Raw genomic sequence first — 17,486 nt, 5'->3', positions numbered from 1 at the left:
TCACTAGGAGAGGGGCAGGGGTACTGGACGAGAACCCGGCTCTGGAGCTGGGGCCATCGGCGGTGCTGGTGTGGTTGCTAATGAGAAGATAAACGTGGGGGCCACAGGTTTCCTGGGTGAACACTTGGCCCACCCGCTGTGAAAACCTATTAAAAGCGATTTACCTGAGACTGAAGTTATTTCAGCTGCAACTGGAAAAACAGAGTAGGATTTGCTAAGGGAACTTTGTTTCTAGGACCTCATCCCTTAGGGCTAAATACAAGCCTTTGCCTTTGAGAGGAAAAGCCTTTGGTGATGGCTGGTCATCTTTCCCTATTGGCAGGTGCCAGTGCTGCTCAAAGGCTGGGCATCTGTGACAGGGGTCTGTCCTCAAGGGCCCCCAGCCCAGGCTGTGCTGCTGTGGGGGAGGCTGAGTGGGGAGCTCCTCTGCCTTGAGCTCAATGGTGAACTCCAAACCGGTTTTGGAACGAGGTGGTGGAAAGCGAAGGGACAGACTGTCACTGATTTCCCCAGCTTCAGAATGGAACAGGGGAGCAGGTGGGTGTGGTTAAGGTGCGAGAGGACTGTGTGAGGGCCCAGGGAGTGTCTAACGTTCACGAAGTAGAATTGGTTTTTGTTTTGTTTTGTTTTTTAAGACAGTCTCTTGCTATGTTGCCCAGGTTGCAGTACAGTAGTGTGATCATAGCTCACTGCAGCCTCGAACTCCTAGGCTCAAGCAATCCTCCTGCCTCAGCCATCCCAAGAGCTGGGACTACAGGCACGCGCTGTCACACCTGGCTAATTTTTGAATTTTTTGTATTGATGGGGTCTCACTATGTTGCCTAGACTCCTATCAAACTCCTAGGCTCAAGTAATCGTCCTGCCTCAGCCTCCCAAAATGCTGGGACTACAGGTGTGAGCCTCTGCGCCTGGCCCACAAAGTGGCAATTAGCACCTGCTGTTTCCGTCTGCCTGGGTGGGGGGAGCCTCAGTGTCTTTCCAATCCCTGGATTTTAGTTGTTCCGGCCTCTCACTGTCTCTCAGCCCTGCTTCCTGGCCCCAGGTTCCCCAGCTCTGAATCACTTGGCTGGTTTGTGTCTGCCCACTGGGGGTTTGTGGTTTTTATAGAGTCCTGGTGACTCAGGAAGGCCCGCCTCTAAGGCTGTCTGGACTGCAGGATCCCAGGACACGGAGGTGGATGGGGGACCGTCAGGGTCATGAGTTACCCAGTGCAGGACCACTTCATCCAACCCTGACAGTGCAGCCGTGGGGCTTGGCAGTCACTCTCTCCAGGTAGCCCAGTGCTGACCACCAATTCTTGGAGAAAGTTCCTCTGTGGGTTCCTCTAACCCTCTTTATGTATCGAACTCCAGGGGCAAAGCTTGGCTGTCCAGAGGCTCAGAGGAGGCCTGGAGGTCGCGTCCCTCACTGAGGTGACCCTGAGACAGGGACAGACAGTCTGGGCCTCTTCTATCAGGGAAAGAAGCTGTGCAATCACCAAGAAAAGGGGTCTCACCCTGAGAGGGCTGAAGCCCTCAAACTTAAGGAGGAAAAACAACGGCTCATATATGGGGCCATAATTACACGCTGTGCACACACCCTTGGGGCCTACAGGGGAGCGAGTTGTTCTGGGGCTCCTGGACAGAGGCCAGCTCTTCTCCTACAGCACTGCGTGTGGGGCAAGGCACAGGAAGCATCTGCCCAGGAAACGGACAAATCCCTGCTGCATCCGCGTGCTGTCTCACCTGCCCCGCCAGCACAGCCAGCCTGCCAGGTGGGAGCTCCGCCGAGATGTGTGTGGGAGGGCTCTCTGACAACCCTGGATTCCAGCCACTCTCTCCTAAACCCGGCTGAACTCCACTGTCACCACCCATCCAACCACCCGCACTTGAAAAAACAGCAACTCTCCATGCACAGCCTCTAGCCAGGGAGGCAGACAGGAGGCAGGCCGAGTCACTGAGGACCCTGAGGCCACGTCATTGACCCTTTGCTTCTTGTTCCCCTAAGGGCCCTTCTCACTCCCCTCACCCAGAAGGCACATTCATAATGGCCTGTGAGCCCCAGCAAGTCCTCTAGTCTCTGCTCCCTCCACTCATCACAGAAGAGAACTGAGCTAACTCGAGTGGCACAGGACTTCTGTTAACTGGCAGCCCCGACGAGGGCACTCTCCAAGAAACCCCCAGGGACAATACCTGTGGAAGGGGCACATCCCTCTTTGGAGGATAAAAATTTCTTGAGGTCAAAGGGAACTGGAAAACCAGAGTAGGTTTTTTTTTTTTTTTTGAGATGGAGTCTTGCTCTGTTACCCAAGCTGCAGTGCAATGGCGCAAATTTGGCTCACCGCAGCCTCCGACTCCTAGGTCCCAGCGATTCTCCTGCCTCAGTCTCCCGGAGAGCTGGGATTACAGGCACACGCCATCATGCCTGGCTAATTTTTGGATTTTTAGTAGAGACAGGGTTTCACCATGTTGGCCAGGCCGATCTCGAACTCCTGATCTCAAGTGATCCACCCGCCTGAGCCTTCCAAAGTACTAGGATTATAGGCATGAGCCACCACGCCCAGCCCCAGTGTAGATTTCTACTGGGGGGTGGCAGGGAGGTTGAGAAAACTGGTGTGTAACGCAAAGTACAGATGATGGATTTACCCCAATTTGCTCTTGAGTGGTTGCTCATGCTTAGTTGCTGAATAGAAATATACACACCCCTTCTCCATATCCTTTAATTGCCGGAAGAAGAGCCACAATTATGATAAGGAAGTAGCTCCTCTCTCCCTGGCAAGGCCAGTTTGGACCAAGAAGAGCTCCTGGGTGGGCTGGTGGGAAGGCTGCTGCTGGGGCCCCTATGTGCCACAGCAAAGCAGGCCCAGTGGTGGTGGGTTAAAAACACAGATGGGGGCAGCAATCTTACATCTGTGAAAGCTGATGAATGGGGTGGGGTGGAGTACAATTAGCACGGGGCTGGAACCAAGATCAACTCCAGCCCAGCTCACTTTGGGAAATCACTCCTCCACTCTGACCTTTTGTTTCCTCATCTGTGATATATCCAGGGACCCCTTCTTTTGCTCAAAAAGCTGCGTCTCTAATTCCTCCTGTCCAAATTTGTCCCCTTCATGTCAGAGAAAATAGAAAATGAAGGACTTTTGGAGGAAAAAAAAAAAAAAGAAAAGAAAAAAAAAGATGGGAACCCGATAGGCAAATTAACATTAAAATTGGAGAGCTGGCCAGGCACGGTGGCTCATGCCAGTAATCCCAGCACTGTGGGAGGGCAAGGCAGGCAGATCACATGAAGTCAGGAGTTTGAGACCAGCCTGGCCAACATGGTGAAACCCTGTCTCTATTGTAAATACAAAAATTAGCTGGGTGTGGCGGTGCACACCTGTAATCCCAGTTACTTGGGTGGTTGAGGCAGGAGAACTGCTTGAACCCAGGAGGCGGAGGCTGCACTGAATAGAGATCGCACCACTGCACTCCAGCCTGGGAGACAGCGAGACTCCAGTTTAAAAAAAAAAAAAAAACACAATTGGAGACCCCTGGTTATGATCATCTCTCCATAGTGCCTGGATTACCTCACTCAGGAGCCTTCTTGTAGAGCCCTGAGAATGAAAAGCATCACACTCTGACAATGCTAATTTAGCTGGTGACTAAACTCCCAGTTCCAAAGGCAACACGGGCTGGATGTGCTGGCACTGCTGTCAGATTTTTTTGAAGGGCTTTTGCAAAGTCACTGAAATAATTCTGTTTAAAAAAACTGGGGCATAAAATTTCCCTGATGTTTCTTGAAAGTTTTAAGTCTGTCTATCCTCAAAAGAGGCATCTATTCATATTTACTTCTGCAACTCCTCTCCTGCCCTTAACCAGGGAGGGTGGCATGGGGGCTGATTTCTCCAGACCACCTAGAATTGCCAACCCTAATGGGCCAGCAAAAGGCATATGACCCCAGGCAAAAGGCCCTCCCCATAATCAGACTCCTTTTCTAATTACATGAACAAATCCTTTCTTGTTTTGAGTTGGGTCTGGGAAGCAGGCAGACATTGCTGAAAAACTCACAAATCTCCTGCTCCGCTGCATCCGGGCTCCTGATCTAAGCATTCCTACAGGCCATTTCCCCCCCAATAGCAGGATTATATTTACCAGCCTTGGCAATTCTCAAAAGCTTCCAGGAAAAAATGCACATTGTCAATTAACTTCATTAAGGAGGAAGACCCTCTTCCAAGAAGGGGGTGGAAGGGAGGGGCAGGGCATTACCATCTTCTCTAGAATAGCCGAAGCCCTGCAATCCCACATGCGCCTTGGCTCCATCTGCTACCACCTTCTGAACTCCAGAATGGACTGTCCAAAGGCCATCTGGAGGGGCAGGTGAACTGCTGCACCATGGGCACAGCGGGGACGTGGGGCCCTCTCTGGGGAACAGCTAAGTAAGCTACCAGCCACGTTAAACCTGTCTCTCCACCCCTCAATCCTTTCCCTCAACTTTCATTTTGTGTCAAAGTCCACCTAGGGCCAAGGATGGCTGAAGGAGGGAAGAGAGAACATGAAAAGGTACAGTACCTGGTTTCCCATTCTGATCGGGGGCCTGGGGCCGCCTGCGTATCGCGGTGACATAAAAGGCTGCAATTATAGGGAATTAGTTCAGTAACAGCCTGCCCTACTGCACAGTGACAAACACAAATGCTCTCCACTCCACAAAGTCCAGTTTTATTATAACTAGTGATCTTTCTCCTGGTAGCCTCTTCCCTTTGAGCAAAACTTCCTTTGGGCAGAGGGAACGATAGATCCACACAACAAATGTGTCTCCAGACTCCACATTTGTTCGTGGAGATCTACTCTGGGTGGAAGGGCAGCGGCTGGGACTTTGCATAAGACACGGAAAAACAGTTAAATCAACGCAGGGCAGAGGAGGAAACCTCTGCTCTCCGTAAGGGCAAATAAAAGGCTAAGAAGGACTTATACGTAACATTTTAAGGGTCTGCAGACAAAGCTGGACACACGAGCACGCACACAGGCACACACACACAGAAACCACCAGCAGGGATGGAGATGGGAGCGAGGACTGGGGGGGAAACGCCATGGAAACGGGAAGGAGACAGCGGGCTCCCTAACTTAATGCAGGGGAATGGCAGGAAAGCTTTCTCAGCAGCGCGAGTGCACAAAGAAAAGGCTTGGGATGCAGCTTCGATTACAAACAAATGGTGAACCAAACTCAAAACCAAACCAAAAGTGAGAGAGGAAAAAACAAAAACGCAAAGGCCGCTGACAAGGTCACAGAAATATATATATTTTCCTTTTGGTTTTGTATCCAAGCTGGGTGTGAGGTCCGAGGACTGAAGACTGTCTTTAGAAAAAAAGAAATTTCTAAAAAAATTTTATTTGTCAATAAAGACTCGCAGGCAGTGGCTAGAGCACATTTTGATTTTTGTTTTTCCTCTGCGGGCTCTCTGCTTCCTCCGCGCCCCGCGTCCCCGGCGGGCGGGAGCGCCACGGTGCGTTTACCTGACTGTGGGGTCCCATCATGCTGCTAGGATTGTGAGGTGGAGGCTGTGCGTGCGGCGAGGGCTGTGACCCCGGAGGACCCTGTGAGGCCAGACAGTAGAGGCAGGTTATAGATCACAGCACATGGAGAAGCGCAGAAGAAGCTTAAAAGAACAAAAATTAAACCAAAACGAAGGGTGGGCGGCGGGCGGGCGTGCGGGGGGCGGGCTCTGGTTGGTGGGAGGTGGTGGAGCTGCTGCTTTGGTCACCGGCTCAATGGTGTAAAACAGCGAGCGGGAGCGAGAGAAGCTGATAAATACATTCACAGAGGGTTGAAAGAACAAAAAATGAAGCACCTCTGTCAAAGCACACGGGAGTACAGTCCTGGACACAGCCTACCCTTGGAGCAGAGTTTGCCATGTTAAATACGTTGGTTGAGACAGGCTCAGAGGGAGTACAGTGACGCACAGAAACAGGGGACCCAGGTGCAAAGCACGTAGGTGCCACGTGTGTGGGGGTGGGGAAGGATCGGGAAAGGCCCTGCCCTCAAGGAGCTCACAGTCTGGGGGACAGTGACCCGGCTATGGGTGACTCGAGGCAGGACTGATCGAGTGTCAGGGAGATGCCCAGGTGACAGGTTTCCTGGGGTCAGGAGGGCCAGGGGCACCGATGGATAAATAACAGAGGCAGGAGGGGCAAAGGGCACCACAGATGTAACACACAGGGAGTGGGGGACAGTGAGTGAGGGCCACACGGTGTGGGCAGTGCAGACTCGCACACCGTAAATTCACCTGCACTTCAGAGCAGCCCTGGGAGGTGGGGTTTCTCATTCCAGTTTTTACTGATGAGGAATCTGAGTCTCGAGGGATGAAGGAACTTGGCCATGGCCACAAAACTGGTCAGTGGCAGAGCCGGGATGAGAAACCCCATGGGTCCGATGCCCATCTCCAGCCCTGAAACCCAAGAGTTCCAGTGCAGAGGTGGGGAGACAGGGAAGTGCATGAAGGGTGGGGACCCCTGCCTGCTGGGCGAGTGGGTGGGTTGTCCTTTCCATACCTCAGTTCCAAGCTGACCCCCATCCCCACCGCCTGAACCCTGGGCTATGCTGACCTCGACCCCCGCCCCCTCACCCCAGAAGACATGGGCAGATGAATTCACTTCAACCTTGGGGTTACAAACTATGGGTAGAAACTCACTCAGCAATGTAGCAAGCTGCAACAATTATTTCTTAAAAATCTGAGGTAATAAAAAAAAATCAGAGAGCTTTGTGTATTTTAAGGCGGGTGTCTTTCACGAACCCTGGTTTTGTGTGTAAATATTCATGTGTGTGTAGACTGGGTTACACCAAAGGACTTTCCTACCATGGGTCCGTAAGCGTAGAGGGCTGCCTCAGAAGCACGTTCCAGCCCACGCAGCGCGGGATGCTGATGCCAGAGATGAGGAGACAGGCCTCCATTCGCTCTTCCCCACCCATGACTGTGCTGTTTTTTAGAAGTTGGTTTTTAGAAAAATTCAGAATGTGCACAGGGGGTGAGTGTGGCTAAATTAGAAAGAGAGAGGAGCTGCCTAGGTAGGGTTCCCCCTCGGCCTTCTCCTGCAGAGCCAGGCTGCCAGCCGCCTGCCCACTGGAGAGGAGGGGCGGGCCCAACCCGGTGGGCGTGGGCCCACAGAGAAGAGGTGTGCAGAGAACGTCGCAGGGGGCTGTACAGGAACCCGAGGGCACCGCCGCTGACAGGCCTGGGAGTTTCTTGGCCAAGCGAGGAGCTGCTCACTTCCGGAAAGCTCCAAGGAGCAGATGTTCCCCTACCTGCCACGCTACTAATTTCAACAAGTGTGTGTCTTTCTAGCGGCTGCCAGCAACGGCATGGTTTGTTACCATGAGCAATTTTCTTAATTAACAGACATTAATTAGCCATTTAGCAATTTTGCAAGCATTTGTTTAGCGGCTTTCCTAAACATGAATACCACTGTGATAATGGCACTGATTAGAGGGTCCCCTAATTAACAGTACAGGGAAGGAAAATTGAAATCACATAAATTAAAAAGGGAGGGGAGTTAATGAAGGCGGGACATATTTGCACCTGCAAGTCTTTTGTACCACGAAACTTGGGTGTAATGTAAACAAGATAATTTGAAGCCAACCCCCGAAAAAAAGAAATATGAAAAGAACAGAGGAGGAAGGTTCAAGGGTGAGGTCCAGTTGCCAAGAGGGGGTGAAAGGCCTCCTGTCAGTTCCTCGGCTCTTGGCAAGAAGGGAGTGCCTCCTCCCTCGCGTCCTTCCCTTCCTGGTAACTGAGTGCTTCCTCAGGGCGAGCAGCAGGGCTCTGGGCAAGCCCCTCATACCTGTGTGCCCAGTGGTCAGGGAGGGCAGGTGGCTGACTCACTGACCCATTAGAGAAAACAGATGTGAAACACCTAAGAGCATGTGGCACACACAGTGGGGCCTCAATCTACGGCAGCCGTTACAAAGGACCAGTGCTCCAACCTGGGTCTGCTGAGATCCAGAGAGCAAGGCTGGCGTGTGTGCCTCCCCTGCGCCTCCCTCAGAAGCGCCCCTGGGGGACTCTGGTGACCAGTCCCTGGATAAGCTGAGGGGGCACGAGCTTGGTCTTGGCGCAGCTGCCTCAAGAAAAAAAGCTGACAAGCAGTAAGGATGAAGCCAGGCTGGTCAGGGAGGCCCCAGCCCAGATCCACAACCTCTCTGGCTCATGGGGAATGGTGGGGAGCGAGCTGTTAAATCTGGGGCAGGAACAGCAGCTAGAAGTCTTCCCTCTGACTTGGAGCTAGGGGGTTGGAATGATGAGGACCAGGAATCTTGGCCCAGGCCAGCTAGTCACTTAGGGAGAAAAATGATACCACATTCTTGACAGAGGCCAAGCTAAAGCTCAGTGCCCACCTCCCCAGGGCACAGAGCTCCTCTCCCACCCGCAGTGAGGCAATGACAGACTCTGCCTGCCCACCTCTCGGCACAGAGCCAAACGCCTGCCATTTCCCAACAGGCCACCCACGTCCACATCCACGGAGAGTTCCTCTGCGTCTCCGTTATCTCCACTCAGCCCGGAGCTCTGTCACTACGTTCCCTGTGTCTGGGCTGTGTCCCTAAGACCCTGTGGCATCACAGGAAGAACCCCACATAGCCTAGCAGTCTCATGGGTGGAGAACCCTGTTTGTGGAAGCATTTGCTTCTGCAAAGAACATGACAGATGAACTGCCCATCTCTATGAGGACTCAGGGGCTCTGCTGCCCTGTGTTTTATTAGGCCACAAAAAGTGGTCTCATCTTCCTTTCCAGCCTGCATTCTCAACAAGAGATCCACAAATAGGTTTGGAGAAGACGGACTTTGTGCTCTTTTGGATTTGCTACCCACTCGGGCAGAAGGCTACACATGAGGAAGACAACAGTGAAAAAGGATCTAGGTTGAGGGCTCTGACCTTTGGTGGGACAGGGGCCACTCTCTTCCCCAAACTCTGAACAGACCCAGGAGGCAGGCAGAGTGGACTGTGGTGGAAGGTGAGAGGAAGAGGGAGTCTCAAAGCTGATGATACTGATGTGCTTTTCCATGCAGGACAACTCTCTGGTGAGGCTTCCACTCGCTGGAAGCTTTTGAGGAACCCAAAAAGGGTGCATCTGGAAGGCTGCTTGGCCAGCAGGCCCAGCTCCATTTAGACCATCTCCCCTCCACGGGAGCTGGATGCCTTCAGTTGCAGATGCTGCCTAATTAACCTTCCAGGGATGCGGTAGATCAGGGCAGATGGCACCCCGGAGGCTAGACTAGGGTGGCTGTGGTTCCTTACTAGATGCTTAGGGAGAAAGGCACCTGTCCAGGGGCCACCTGTTAAGTGGCTTTGACAGATTCTATCATCCCTTCCTCCAACATTTGCAGGGGAGGAGAAAAGAGAGGCCCACGACAGAGGTGTGACCTCTCCAAGACCACAGAAATCTAGTTGGCATCCGAGCCACATCTCCTAACTGTAGCCCAGGGCTCTCCTCACAACATCACATTCCCATTCACATCTCTTTTAGATGAAGAAATAAGGTTTGGAAGGAACTGGGTTCGAATCCTGGCTCTGCCCCGACTGCATTTCCATTTTCTCATCAGTGGAATGGGGCCATGAGAGTAACAATAACAGGGAGTGTGGCTTCTACCTACATAAGCTCATCTAATCCTGGACTCCCCGCAGTAAGGGATCAATCGCCCCATTTTATTGCCAAGGAACGGAGGCTTGGAAAGGCACTCCAGGATCGCATAGCTATTACATGGTAGAGCCAGGCCTTGATGTCTGATTCTAGAGTCTAAGGGGGTCCTGGGTAGCCCACCATTCTACAAGACTGAGAGCAGCACCTCCATGTCATCTGTCAGGGCAGAGAGCAAAGGGCAAACTGGAATGAACTCAAGGCTGAAGGACTTGGGAGAGCACCGAGATGCCGGGTGCTGACCTCCTATGTGCCCAGCCAGCCCCATGCTGGGGTCTAGAGGCACATCAGACTCGTCCTGGCCCTGAGGAGCTGCCAGGCTAAGGAGAAAAACGAGGACACAGAGAGAAATAACCTTAAGTGTTGGCTTAACCTGCCAGGGGCTCTAAGAGAGGGCGATGCCTACCTCCCTGTCACTCCCAGACTGGTAAACTGAGGCCCAGAGTGGCCACAGCATGTAGGCCTGGTACCCCCATGAGCCAACCGGAACTGGGATGAGAACTGGGGTCCACTGATGGGTCAGAGCTCTTTCCACTGCACTGCACTGCCTCTGCAGGATGATGGCAGCAGGACCAGGCCCTGGGGTAGACCCCAACATGGGGGAAAATCCCCGCTCCTGAATCTAGGAAAAGGAGGCAGGAAACACGCCCACTTCCTGTCCAGCCTTCCAGCTGCCCTGGATCCTATTAATGGACTCGCTATTCCATCTCAGCCAGTCCCAAGATCTCTGAGTGGAGACAACTAACTCCCGCAGTTCTTTTGTTATTCTTTCTCCTGTAATTTCAACACTGGGTGGTGTTCCATCCAGCAGCTCCTGAGAGCCACTTAGGCAGGGCCCAGGAGGCTCTGTTATGGGTGTGATCGAGGCAAACACTGGGCCATTTCACAAAAACTCCGAAGTGTGGACACTGATGGTTAGTGAAAAAGCCTTTATCCACATTGACACCGTGGGGAGCAGAGCACTCCCACTGCAAAACGGATTCAAGGACTCCGTGGAAAAACATTTCAGAACCATCAGCAGGACCCCCAGCCCTCCCGCACACTCCAGCTAAGTCCCTGCACTTCACCTGAAGCTGTCCTGGAGAGGCGGGTTGTGGTGTGACAGGAAGCGCCCACCATTATGCAGGCCTGGGATCCAATCCCAGCTCCTCTGGTTCATTCCAAGAGTCTGGTTTCCCAACGGCTCTGAGCCTCACTGCCCTCATAAAGGAAACAAGGACTATTCCACAAACACCGCAGGGCTGTGGCACAGCTGGCAGTGCGAGGCACACAGGGTCCCCAGTCGTGGTCCCCATCCTCCTGCTCCTGTGGCCACTCACCTGCCCTTTACAAGGAAAGCAGGAGCTTGACGTCTGGCCTCACCTCGCCAGGTCTGCTGAAGGCCATATATCCTTTTTCACGAAGCCTTTCCTGCTCCAGCCCTTCAAGTGCTCTCTGAACACGGAGCATTTCCTTACTCCATATCTGGGGATGCCATGTGGACCCCTCCAGGCTGGGCCACTCACCCCACAGGTACCTCGGGGCAGGGCCCAAGCAGAGCAGCAGGGCTGAGGCAGCAGGGGCCACACTGCCATGGGCAAGGGGCAAGACCCAACAAGCCCCTGGGCAGGCACATCTAACACTCTGGGGCTCATACGAACCAGGAAGAAAAATTACTACCTAAAGGGTGATGAAGTTGGTCTTCTGAGCTAGATTCTTGGAGCTGGATGGAGGATAGCTCCTTAAAAATAAAACCAAAAAACCAAAACAAAACAAAACAGGCTGGGCACAGTGGCTTACACCTGTAATCCCGCATTTTGGGAGGCTGAGGCGGGGAGGATTGCTTGAGCCCAGGAGTTCGAGACCAGCCTGGACAGTACAAAACTCCGCCTCTATAAAAAAAAATACAAAAGCTAGCTAGGTGTGGTGCTGTGTGCCTGTGGTCCCAGTTACTCAGGAGACAGAGGTAGGAGGATCCCTTGAGCCAGGGAGGTGGAGGCTGCAGTGAGCTGTGATCATGCCACTGCACTCTAGCCTGGGTGACAGTGAAACCTGTCTCAAAAAATAAAAAATAAAAAAACACACAAACAAACAAACAAAAAAACCCCACAAAACAAAACACAACAAGAACAAAATAAACCTATATCAATTTTTTTAAGGAGAAAATAAGCTATGTGTTAAGTCAAATATTTCCCAAACTCACTGCTTCTTCCTCAAATACCACCCATAGTCCTCCAATCTGCCTACACCTGTCTAGAAATCACGAGCTTGCAGAGAAACAAAGCTGAGACTAAAGTCCTGGCTCTCTGGGTTCAGAGCATGCCTGGGAGGGGCATATGTGAGGACAGGCTGTGACCTGTACTGAGGGCACTGGTCCCAAAAACCCAAAAAGCACTGGGCCTGGAGTCCTAGCCTTGTCGCCCTGGGTCTTGGGCAGCACATCCCTAAAGCGAGGTGGGGAGTATAGGCTATGATTCTCTCACGGGTCACGAAAGCTATGAGAGTTCTCTGTAAACTGCTGACAGCTACCCAGACAGAAGCCATTACCACCCGGCCAAATCTGCCTTTTGTCTTCACAGATGGCTGCTGGGGAAAGGGGACTTGAGGTTTTAGGTTAAGAGATAAAACACTCCACACATCCTCGTCCCTCCTGACTCCTAGGACTCTGACCACTGGTCTGCAGAGGCTGAAGGAGTGGGTTTTCTCGACCAGCAGCGGGACACAGAGGACCTGCGGTACTGGTGGCCTGTGTAATCTGCCTGTTAGGTGTGTCACTTTAATTGAGTGAATATAAAATTACAATAATTACACACAGCAAAAGGCACTTGACAGACAATCCAATTTGCTCCTTGGTCACAAATACTGACAGAAAATGCCGTAAGTTCAGTCTGGGGAGAAGGCCAAGGTGTACTCAGGTGCCATGGACATCCGGAATCTGTCACCATGGTCTGCCACACACAGCCCCCGAGGAGAGGGAAGCTGACCACCAGACAAGGGAAGGAAGGGAAAGCAAGTCAATTTTACACGTAGCTCTTTGGAGGAAAACTTATTTCCTCGTTTCAACCCATGGGAATGAACTTGGCATGGCTTGGAGAGGGGTGTGTGTGAAGGGTGTGTGTGCGTGTAGGGTGTGTATGAGTGTGTGTGTTTACAGGCCAGAGCTGGGGCTGAGACACCAACTTGAGGGCAGAAGGTGACTAAGTTGCCCGCCTGCACACCCAGTGTGGGCCTGGCACATGCACGGTAGGTGGGTCCTCAGGGGGCTGAGCTGGACCACACAGCAGTGGAACAACTGCCCGGGCTTCTGCATGGTCTCTGAGAGCTCACAGTCAGGTGGGGCTCCTGGCTACCCAGCAGAAGAGCCCATGACAATCAACGGCCCTCTGTGGGGAGAGGACAAGGAGGGGGCTGGGTTTAGAGGTCTGGCAATGGTGTGGACCATCTTCCTGGGACAGTGGGGAAGTTACTAATTAGAGAAAGCAGGAATGTACCACATCTCCCCTTTATAGTCACTTCTGCATAAATACCAGGGATCCTTACAGCCACCAAGGTTCCACTCCTCGCAAAGGTGAGCAAATGGTTCATCGATTTCCATGTGAGCAAAGGCCCCAGCTGACCTCCCTTCCTCCCAGCAGCCTCTCCAAGGAGCCACGGCAGCACTGAGCAGACAGCGAGGGTGCAGGGTTTGCACCATTAGGAATCTGGCTTCCCTGGACAGCCCTGCTGAGGCATGAACAGGGGGTGCTCAGTGAAGGCTCTGCTCACCAGGCATGAAGCTCACTTGCCTCCTGGAGGAAAAGAATCAGCAAGTGATGGTTTCCCAAACAAAGGGAGGAAACATGGCAAATGAAAAGTATTGGCGGTGTTCAAAACCTAATGCGTAGCTCCTCCACACACTGCTCGCCGGCGCCTTTCTCCAGCACCTGGACTGCGACTGCCATGATACAGATAGGATGACTGAGCCTCAGAGATGTGAGCTCACTGGACTGGTTCCAGGTCCAACCTGCTTCCAAAGTCTAGGCTGGGTCCCTCACACCAAGCTGCATACCAGGGCAAAGGCTGGTCTTGGCTGCAGCACAAAGACCCCCAAGAGCACAGCCGCCAGGCTGAGCTACAGTCAGCTCAAGAGCCAAACTAGCCTGCTACCTGTTCTTAGAAATTAAGTTCAGGCCGGGCGCGGTGGCTCAAGCCTGTAATCCCAGCACTTTGGGAGGCCGAGACGGGCGGATCACGAGGTCAGGAGATCGAGACCATCTTGGCTAACACGGTGAAACCCCATCTCTATTAAAAATACAAAAAATGAGCCAGGCATGGTGGCGGGCGCCTGCAGTCCCAGCTACTCGGAGGCTGAGGCGGGAGAATGGCGTGAACCCGGGAGGCGGAGCTTGCAGTGAGCCGAGATTGCACCACTGCACTCCAGCCTGGGCGACACAGCCAGACTCCGTCTCAAAAAAAAAAAAAAAAAAAGAAAGAAATTAAGTTCAATTAGAATACAATGTAAATAAAGTTTTATTGGAACACAGTGCAAATATAGTTTTGTTGGAACACAGCCACCCTCACTCGTGTTCTGTCCACGGCTGCTTACAAACACCTGATGGCCCACAAAGTCTAAAATATTTCCTAGCTGTCCCTTCACAGAAAAAGTCTGCAGACCCTTGATGTGGATGATGGTCCTCAAGACTGAAGAGGGAAAAAACTGGAGTCTTCTTTAATTCTCAAGGAAAAACAAAACAGTGCTGCACTTTTATTCTAACCTCACGTTTCTCTTGTAAGGCAAATGAAACAAAAGTTAACCCCATTTTACAAAGGGGGAAAACTGAACTATAGCGACATTAAGGCATTAATCATCAGAGCCAAGATGTATGCCACTTAGGACAGAGAATGACCACTGGCCAGGCATCGGCACACATGAATTCGGCTGCCACACCAACACCTTCCATGCTCACCAATCAATGAGCCCTGGGTCTCTTGGCCACTGCTCCTGAACACAGTGACAGTGCATCATCGGAACACAAAACCCAGCGCTCATGCCCAGCTAGCTGGTCACAACCCTCCTTGCTGATGGTCTCCCCAATTTCATTCTTGCCACAATGCTGGGGAAGAAGCCCTTCCCTTGTTTGCCAACACAAATATTCTGGGAGCTTGAATCCCAGCCTTGAGTTCTTTTGGCAGGTTCAAACTGTTCTGACCCTTCCTGTGGTGTGAATTCACAAAGAATTGGATTCTCTGGGGTCATCTCAGGCAGGAAAAGGCTCCACCTCGAATGGCTGTGGTTGGGAAGGGGCAGGGTATAAGAGACACGACTTTGCCTCCAGCCACTAAATGCTTAAGGAGGGCCTTCCTGCAGGAGATTCTCCATGTATGTCCATGTGTATCCATACAACGGGGCACTCTTTTCAAGAACACAGCTCAATATCCGGAACACATGGGCAGAGCCCACCTCTACCTAGCAGTCACTCTAACCGGGCACTAGGTCCCACTACCCCGAGCTAAATGCTGGAGACACGTGAACAAGCAGTATTCTGCCCTTCCCTAAAGAGCTCCAGGCTGGCCAGTGAGACCAGGGTGCAACACTTCAACAGAGGCAGAGGTACCAGTGCACTGGAAAGGAGGAAGCAGTGACCACAGAACAGTCATATTTAGGCGGGACTTGCAGAATGAACAGGTGTCTCCTGGAAGAGAAAAGGAAGGGGATTCTGGACTGCGAGGATGGCATTCATGCAGCCCAAAGGCAGGCTTGGGTGTGGTTCTAGAGGACTTTATGCACAAGATGGTGGGGATGGGAACACCAGGCCAAGGAGAAGGATACTAACATCTGGGGTCTTGATCAAGGAAATGGCAATGCGATCTGTATCTTGGGAATCACATATCTATTCTGTTCCTTTCCAAAGATGTCTCTATGCCCTCTCTCAAGTTGGAAGCCCATTAGATCCCCATCTGTGAGTGGTTCCTTCCATCCTACCTGCTGCCCTAAGTCACATCCCAGTCCTGCATAGCCAGCTCTATTAAAAAAAAAAAAAATTAAGAGACAGGGTCTTGCTATGTTGTCCAGGCTGGCCTCTAACTCCTGAGCTCAAGCAATCCTCCCACCTCAGCCTCCCAAGTGGGTGGGACTACAGGCATGGGCCACCATGCCCATCTCTCAGCCTTCTTTAATGCTGGCAAAGAAGCTGGGAATCCTGTGCCCCAGAGGAGAGTCCAGACAGCACCCCTCTCTCTCCCCGACCTCTACTGGTACAGGAAAGACAAACCTGGGGAGGAAGAGATGGACCCGGAATCCAGACCCACTCCAGTCCTCTGGAACATGGGGTGAATGTGGCCTTGCCAAACTGATCCTCTCCCCCAAGAAAAGATTTCCTTTTGCTCTGAAAATGGATAGTGCTGCAAAGACACATTCCACTCCTGCCCGCCGGCCTCTGCCACTGCTCAGGCTCCACTGTTAATCACGACAACATAGCGAAGGTGAGGTGCATATTAAAAAGGCACTGCCTCATCCACCCAGAGAATTCCTGCTCTACTTTAAGCTCTCCAGACACACGGGTGCACACAGCCTTCCTGCCCTGCCCCTTCACCCCAGACAGTTCCAAAAAGTAATGATTCATCATATCCAACTAGGAAGGGGGGCTGCAGGGCCTTAGAAACCACAAATCCAGAATGCCCCTAATTCAGCCCCAGTTGCCCACTGAGCAGAAGAGGGCTAAGGATGAAACAGCAAAGTCTGCCAAGTTTTTTCCCTTTTAGTCCTGCAGCCCCCTGGATGTCTGGGTGGTTTTTCATGCCTCTTCTTCCCTGAGAAGCTTGGAAGACCTCTTCCTCCTTCCTCTGTTAAGATGAAGCAACAGGATGGAGCAGGGAAAGAACCAGGACTCTGGGAGACACAGGTTTGGGAGGTCAGGCCCACGGTCACATGGGCAGGTGCAACGATACCTGGCAAACTTGGTGGAAAATGAGAAGCAGCTCTGTAGTGCTGCTGGAAAAGCCCCAGATTCATGGGGCTTGGAGCCTGGCGTATAGTTCCCTCTGAAACTTTATTTATCTCCCTTGTAAAATGCAGCCACCCTACCTGTCTCACAGAGAACTATCTAACTGAGATATCAGGAGTCAAGTACTTGGTTCAGCCTTCACCAAGGGTAGCTGTTATTACACCAAGCTGTGGCTCAGAATCTGCCCCGCCTCCTGGAATCCGTCAGGAACCGCCTTTCTTTGGCTCAGCCCTCCTTATTATCCCACACAGGGAGCTTATTAGCCGAGGGAGCTACCCCTCTTGCCTACAACACATAAGCTGTCCTAATCTGAACTGCTCTTGGGGTTGGAAGCAAGCCCCTCAACAAAAGAAACCCCACCTGATACTGGGTACTCTTCAGTAAACTCCACCAGAGTCATCTGGCCCGAGAAGTAGTCCCCCATTTCTTTTGTCCCCAAAGCCCTTGATGGCCCAGAAGACAGGGGCCAGGTCTCTTCTGCTCACCACTGGACTCTCACATCCACGCTCTCTAATACTGCTGCATTTACAGGTGGGGACACTGTGGTCCAGGAAGGTAAAGCTACTTCCCAAAACAGACTGAAGTTTCTAAGCTCTTGGACCTTTTCTACAACTCTAGAGTAAGTTCCTCGGGATTGACTACTACAGTTAACCTAGTGAAGAGGAACTTAACTAGATTAACAGATGTTGGGCACAACTTTTTTTGACCTTGAGACAAGGAAAGGGCAAGACTTTGTCGAAGTCTTCTTGAATAAAAGTGACCTGAGAGGGAAGAAGTTTCAAGAAGGGGAGAGGAGAAGGCTGCAGCCCGTAGAACTCCCCAGTAGACTGAGGGAGGGGCAGAGGCCAGGTCTGAGAGCCAGCAGCTCTGGTGCTTGTCCTGT

General features: G+C 52.1%; 1 protein-coding gene across 2 annotated transcripts in view; it reads right to left on the bottom strand.

Annotated features, from left to right (window-relative positions):
* The window catches only part of SSBP3 (single stranded DNA binding protein 3), a 181,542-nt gene that overhangs the window by 25,848 nt on the left and 138,208 nt on the right, over positions 1–17,486 (bottom strand). Inside the window, exons 6-7 of one of the 2 annotated variants that reach the window (XM_030941628.1) lie at positions 5,469–5,549; positions 4,527–4,586 (exon numbers count right to left, since the gene is read on the bottom strand). In XM_030941628.1, coding sequence (XP_030797488.1) covers positions 4,527–4,586; positions 5,469–5,549 — 141 coding nt within the window. The remainder of the gene's footprint in view (positions 1–4,526; positions 4,587–5,468; positions 5,550–17,486) is intronic. The other variant, XM_030941629.1, reaches the window with a different exon arrangement.

Source organism: Rhinopithecus roxellana, chromosome 12 (genome assembly GCF_007565055.1).
Source record: "Rhinopithecus roxellana isolate Shanxi Qingling chromosome 12, ASM756505v1, whole genome shotgun sequence".
NCBI classification, from domain to species: Eukaryota; Metazoa; Chordata; class Mammalia; order Primates; family Cercopithecidae; genus Rhinopithecus; species Rhinopithecus roxellana.
This window is presented reverse-complemented; position numbering and strand designations above follow the sequence as displayed.